Below are 6,000 nucleotides of genomic sequence, written 5' to 3' on the forward strand. Positions count from 1 at the left end.
TTCTACATGAAACGTGAAGCTAAGCACACAGTTTACAATGTGATTGTACAATCTCCTTTAGACCTACCAACAAGTATGTAGTGCTAGGGCCTGCCTGACTAAATACAAATCGATTGGATAGTTTAGGGAGGTCTTCAAAATACGGAGGGGAAAAAAGACGAAAAACTTTCTGCTGGAGAGTTAGTGATGTGGAAACCAACAGACTTACTGGCTGGATCACCAGAAGAAAAAAAAAAAGGTTAAAAAGGAAACGAATGCAGCCATCACATCTAATGACTGGTAAGCTGCAATATATGACATTTTTGGTTTTGGGTTTAATACCGACTTCGCTTTGTAAAGCACAACCAATCGCATGCAAGGAACATAAAAAAAATGCATTTTTGCTTGCACATGATTGGATGATGGAAGACAGAAGATAGACCTTCTACTCATTTACTAAGCTCTGGAGCAACTGTACTTTACAAAGTGCAGTCTATAGGGCTGATTTACTAAAGGCAAATAGACAGTGCAGTTTGCAATGTGCAGTTGCTCCAAAGTTTAGTAAATGAGGAGAAGCTCTGCTGACTTCCGTCATCCAATCATGTGCAAGTAGATTTTATTTTCGTTTTTCCTTGCATGTGATTGGGTATTCTTTATAAGCAGAGCTTTCCCTCATTTACTAAGCTCTGGAGCAATTGCAATTTGCAAAGTGCTCAGTCTATTTGCCTTTAGTAAATCAACCCCTAGTGTATCTATGGGGCGGATTTACAAATGGGAAATAGACTGGGCACTTTGCAAGTGCAGTTGCCCCGAAGCTTAGTAAATGAGGGGGAGCTCTGCTGACTTCCATCATCCAATCATGTGCAAGCAAATTTTTATTTTATTCTTTCCTTGCACATGATTGGGTATTCTTTATAAACAGAGCTTCCACTCATTTACTAAGCTCTGGAGCAATTGCATTTTGCAAAGTGCACAGTCTATTTGCCTTTAGTAAATCCCCCTCATAGACAAATAGTGGTTGATTTACTAAAGGCAAATAGACTGCAATGTGCAAAGTTCAGTTGCTCCAGAGCTTAGTAAATGAGGGGAAGCTCTGCTTTATAAAGAATACCCAATCACATGCAAGAAAATAAAAAAAACAAATTTTTGCTTGCACTTAATCAGATGATGGAAATCAGCAGAGCTTCTGCTCATTTACTAAGCTCTGGAGCAACTGCACTTTGCAAATTACCCAGTTTTGCCTTTAGTAAAGTGCAGTTGCTCCAGAGCTTAGTAAACAAAGGGAAGCTCTGCTGACTTCCATCACCCAATCAAGTGCAAGCAAAAATGCTATTTTTTTTTGCATGTGATTGGGTATTCTTTCCAAAGTGAAAACCTCATTTACTAAGCTCTGGAGCAACTGCACTTGCAGAGTGTTACTGCACTTTCCAGAGTGTACACTCTATTTGCACCCAATCACATACAAGGAAAAAAAAAAGAATTTTTGCTTGCACATAATTGGATGATGGAAGTCAGCAGAGCACGTCCTCATTTACTAAGCTCTGGAGCAATTGCACTTTGCAAGGTGCTCAGTCTTTAGTAAATCAACCCCTATGTAACTACGGGGCTGATTTACTAAAGGGAAATAGACTGTGCACTCTGCAAGTGCAGTTCCCCTCATTTACTAAGCTCTGGAGCAACCACACGTTGTAGCATACCATTGTACTCGCAAAGTGCACAGTCTATTTGCCTTTAGTAAATCACCCCCCCCACCACCAATACTATACAAGTGTAAGCAAAAATGCATTTTTTTTTTTTTACATGTGATTGGGTATTCTTTCTAGAGTGAAGCCTTTAGTAAATCACCCCCCACCCCAAACACTATGGGGGGGATTTACTAAAGGCAAATAGACTGTGCACTCTGGAAAGTGCAATTACACTCTGCGCGTGTAGTTGCTCCAGAGTTTAGTAAATTAGGTAAGGCTTCACTCTGGAAAGAATACCCAATCACATGCAAAAAGAAAGAAAAACTGCATTTTTGCTTGCACTTGATTGGATGATGGAAGTCAGCAGAGCTTCCCCTCGTCTACTAAGCTCTGGAGCCACTGCACTTTACTAAAGGCAAAAAGACTGGGTAATTTGCGAAGTGCAGTTGCTCCAGAGCTTAGTAAATGAGTGGAAGCTCTGTTTATAAAGAATACCCAATCATGTGCAAGGAAAGAATAAAATAAAAATTTGCTTGCACATGATTGGATGATGGAAGTCAGCAGAGCTCCCCCTCATTTACTAAGCTTCAGGGCAACTGCACTTGCAAAGTTCCCAGTCTATTTCCCATGAGTAAATCCGCCTCATAAATACAGAGGGGTTGATTTACTAAAAGCAAATAGACTGAGTACTTTGCAAAGTGCAATTGCTCCAGAGCTTAGTAAATGAGGGGGAGCTCTGCTGACTTCCATTATCCAATCATGTGCAAGCACATTTTTATTTTATTCTTTCCTTGCACAGGATTGGGTATTCTTTGCAAAGTGAAGCTTTACTATGCATGCAATTGCACTCACAAAGTGTACAGTCTATTTGCCTTTAGTAAATCAGCTCCTATTTGCCTTTAGTAACCCCCCCCCCAGTATGTGAAATGTTAGCAAAGGCAAATAGACTGTAGACTTTGTGAGTGCAATTGAATGCTACGAAGTGCGGCTGCTCCAGAGCTTAGTAAATGAGCAGAAGCTCTGCTGACTTCCATTATCCAATCATGTGGCAGCAAAAATGCTGTTTATTTTCTTGTATGTGATTGGTTGTTCTTTGCAAAGTGAAGCTTTACCTCATTTACTAAGCTCTGGAGCAACTGCACTTTCCAAAGTGCTTATTTGCCATTAGTACAGGCATACCCCACTTTTAAGTACACAATGGGGTTTATTTACTAAAGCTAGAAAGTGCAAAATCCGACTCACTTCTGCATAGAAACCAATGAGCTTCTAACCCCAGCTTGTTCAATTAAGCTTTGGTAATAAAACCTGGAATCTCATTGGTTTCTATGCAGAAGTGAACCTGATTTTCCACTTTCCAGCTTTAGTAAATAAACCCCATCGTGTACTTAAAAGTGGGATATGCCTGTATATCAACCCCTATAGGTAGTGGATTGTACACAGATTGTAACGTCTATGGTGGAGTTTCCCGTACAGCTTCCTTGCCTTCGATCACAGACCGCCCCCCACACAATCAGCGTTCAAATCAAACGTTATTTTTAGCCGTCCTTCACGTGTCAATGTATTGGTCTATGTAGCGAGCACAGCGAACGCTTTGAGAACTTTTCTCCGTGTGCTCCTCTTGCCCCCCCCCCCCACGCGTGCCGTCAGCTAATTCTACCGAGGGGCTCCTGACCATGTCACCTGGATCGGACGGCGCAGTCGGTTCCCAGCCCCCCCCCCCCCCATGCAGAGTTGACGCTTACCCCTCAGCGCAGGCAGCAGCGATCGGTCCTTCCTGTCGTCGCATTTATTACATTCACTGAAGTAGAGGAGCAGGAAGACGTCCACCAGCACCCACACCAGGGACGTGGCCAGGACCACCTTACAATACATGAACCTTCTCATGTCCTTTAATGGGATTCCACCCGTCACGCTACGGAAAGAGGCAGCGCGGGGGAGCCGGCTCCGCACCTCCCGGACACGATCCTGCACAGACGCACGCCAAACGACATCCCAGCCTCGTTAGGAGCCGAGGAAGACCACCGGTGAACTTTTCAAGGGGCTAGTCAGCCCCCCCCCACCACCCACACTTCTTCCTGTGGGGGGGGGGGTGAACGGCGACGGAAGGCTTAATGGAAAGGCATTTGTCACGTCTTGACAGGGGCAGCCTGGGCACCTTGATCTGCGATTCGCCTGCAGCGGCGAGCGGCTAGAGGTGACAAGATGCAGGAGGCTTGGCTGGTTTCTGTGTTGCCAGGTTACATGAACGAGAGAGCGAGGAAAAAAAAAAAAGAAGAAAGCTTTTATTCTTGCAGGGCTCAGCCCCTTCGTTCCATTTCTGGCTCGGCTTCTCCGCGCGATTCTCGTCTTCTAGGCAAGAGGAACGTGAGACATGACTGACTCCCAGCCAAGGAAACCTTCAGACGGAGGGGGACCAGGATTCAGGATGTCATCGGGCTGCGGATTGGCTGGCCTTCCCCCCGGGCCCCCTGATTGGGTGCGAAAAAAAAAAAAAAATGTTCTCCTTTTGGGAAGTGCAGCAAAAAAAAAAAAAAAAAAAAGACAATCGAGTTGATTTTTTCTGCGGTTTGGGAAGCAGGAGGTTAATGGCGAGGAATAAAAGCCGAGCGTTTTGTATATGTGTGTGTGTGTGTGTGTGTGTGTGTGAGATCAGCACCATGCAGAGGTCAGGATCACCCGGAGAAGAAGAGAGAGAGAGGCTTATAGACACTGAATAGAGGCAGCCTGCCGGGGGTGAGCCGGAGACGGCGGAGGAAGCTGGAACTGCACTTTATACCGGCCGTGCCTCAGCCTGGCATTGGAAGGAAACGCCAAATTGAAAGTCTATCCAAAACCAGAAAACCAAAAATGTCATATATTGCAGCTTACCGCTAAACACCGCTAAACACCGCTAAACACCGCTAAACCGCGTCCTTATTCTACGAAGATCAGCCATACAGAACAATCCATACACATCCACTACTTACAGCCGTACTAAACCCAAAACCAAAAATGTAATATATTCATTGCGGCTTACCAATCATTAGATGGGATGACTGCATTCGTTTTCATTATTTAAACTTTCTTTCTCTTTTATTTACAACTGGTGAGCCGGCCAGGGTTGCCAACCGCCAGTAAATTTACTGACAGTTTGTAAAAATCTCTGATTTGTTTTTGTTTTTTTTACAACTGCTAGTAAATATCAGGGGTTGATCATTTCATGTTGTATTTACTTTTTAAGTGCAAATCAAGCAAATTACTTTGTTATAGGTATTGTCATTGTTTCCATATCGTGTTTATACTGTTCAAACATTCACCGTGTTAGTTTTCAATAGGAGTTCTGTCAATTCTCTGGTTGCCAGTAAAAAAAAAAAATGTGCTCCGCCAGTAAATTTCCCATGTTTTGTTAGTAAAAAAATGCTGCGGGAGGTTGGCAGTCCTGGAGCCGGCCAGTAAGTCTGTTTTTCAAAAGAACAAGCTCTCCAACAGAATGTGTCAGTTACAGGGATGGAACAAACCATTTACCACTGACAGGGGTGCTTAAACCCAAAAACAAAAATGTTAAATATTGCAGCTTATCGTTATCCCCCCTCTCTCTGCATCTCTCTATCCCTTTCTCTCTCCCTGTCTCTCTGCATCTCTCTATCCCTCTCTCTCCCTTTCTCTCTCTCTCTCTGCATCTCTCTATCCCTCTCTCTCCCTTTCTCTCTCTCTCTCTCTCTCTGCATCTCTCTATCCCTCTCTCTCTCCCTCTCTCTCTGCATCTCTCTATCCCTTTCTCTCTTCCTGTCTCTCTGCATCTCTCTATCCCTCTCTCTCCCTGTCTCTCTCTCCCTGTCTCTCTCTCCCTGTCTCTCTCTCCCTGCATCTCTCTCTCTGTCTCTCTCTCCCTGTCTCTCTCTCCCTGTCTCTCTCTCCCTGCATCTCTCTCTCTGTCTCTCTCTCTCTCTGCGTCTCTCTCTCTCTCTGCGTCTCTCTCTCTCTCTCTGTGTTTCTCTGTCTCTCTGCGTCTCTCTCTCCCTGCGTCTCTCTCTCTCTCTCTCTCTCTCTCTCTGTGTTTCTCTGTCTCTCTGGGTCTCTATCTCCCTGTCTCTCTCTCTGCATCTCTCTGTGCCCCCCAACTCCCTCCACCTCTCCCTTTCTCTCTCTGCGTCTCTCTCTCTTTCTGCATCTCACTCTCTCTCTGCGTCTCTCCCCCCTCTCTCTCTCTGCATCTCTCTCTCCCCTCTCTGCATCTCTCTCTATGTCTGCGTCTCTCTCTCTCCTTCCCCCCTCTCTATCTGCATATCTCTCTCTCTTTCTATGTGTCTCCCCCCCCTCTGCATCTCTCTCTCTCTGTCTCTCTCTGCGTCTATCT

General features: G+C 44.9%; 1 protein-coding gene across 3 annotated transcripts in view; it reads right to left on the reverse strand.

Moving 5' to 3' along the window:
* Window positions 1-4,150, reverse strand: part of GALNT13 (polypeptide N-acetylgalactosaminyltransferase 13) — a 538,975-nt gene extending 534,825 nt beyond the window's left edge. The window contains exon 1 of one of the 3 annotated variants that reach the window (XM_077447668.1): window positions 3,407-4,140. In XM_077447668.1, the coding sequence (XP_077303794.1) occupies window positions 3,407-3,548 (142 nt within the window). In that variant the 5' untranslated portion in view covers window positions 3,549-4,140. Of the gene's footprint in view, window positions 1-3,406 lie in introns of all 3 variants that reach the window. The other 2 variants (XM_077447666.1, XM_077447667.1) reach the window with 2 other exon arrangements.
* Between the last annotated feature and the right edge of the window lie 1,850 nt (window positions 4,151-6,000).

This window comes from Lithobates pipiens, unplaced genomic scaffold, assembly GCF_037356315.1.
Source record: "Lithobates pipiens isolate NorthernLeopardFrog02 unplaced genomic scaffold, aLitPip1_a1.2 Scaffold_22, whole genome shotgun sequence".
NCBI lineage: Eukaryota > Metazoa > Chordata > Amphibia > Anura > Ranidae > Lithobates > Lithobates pipiens.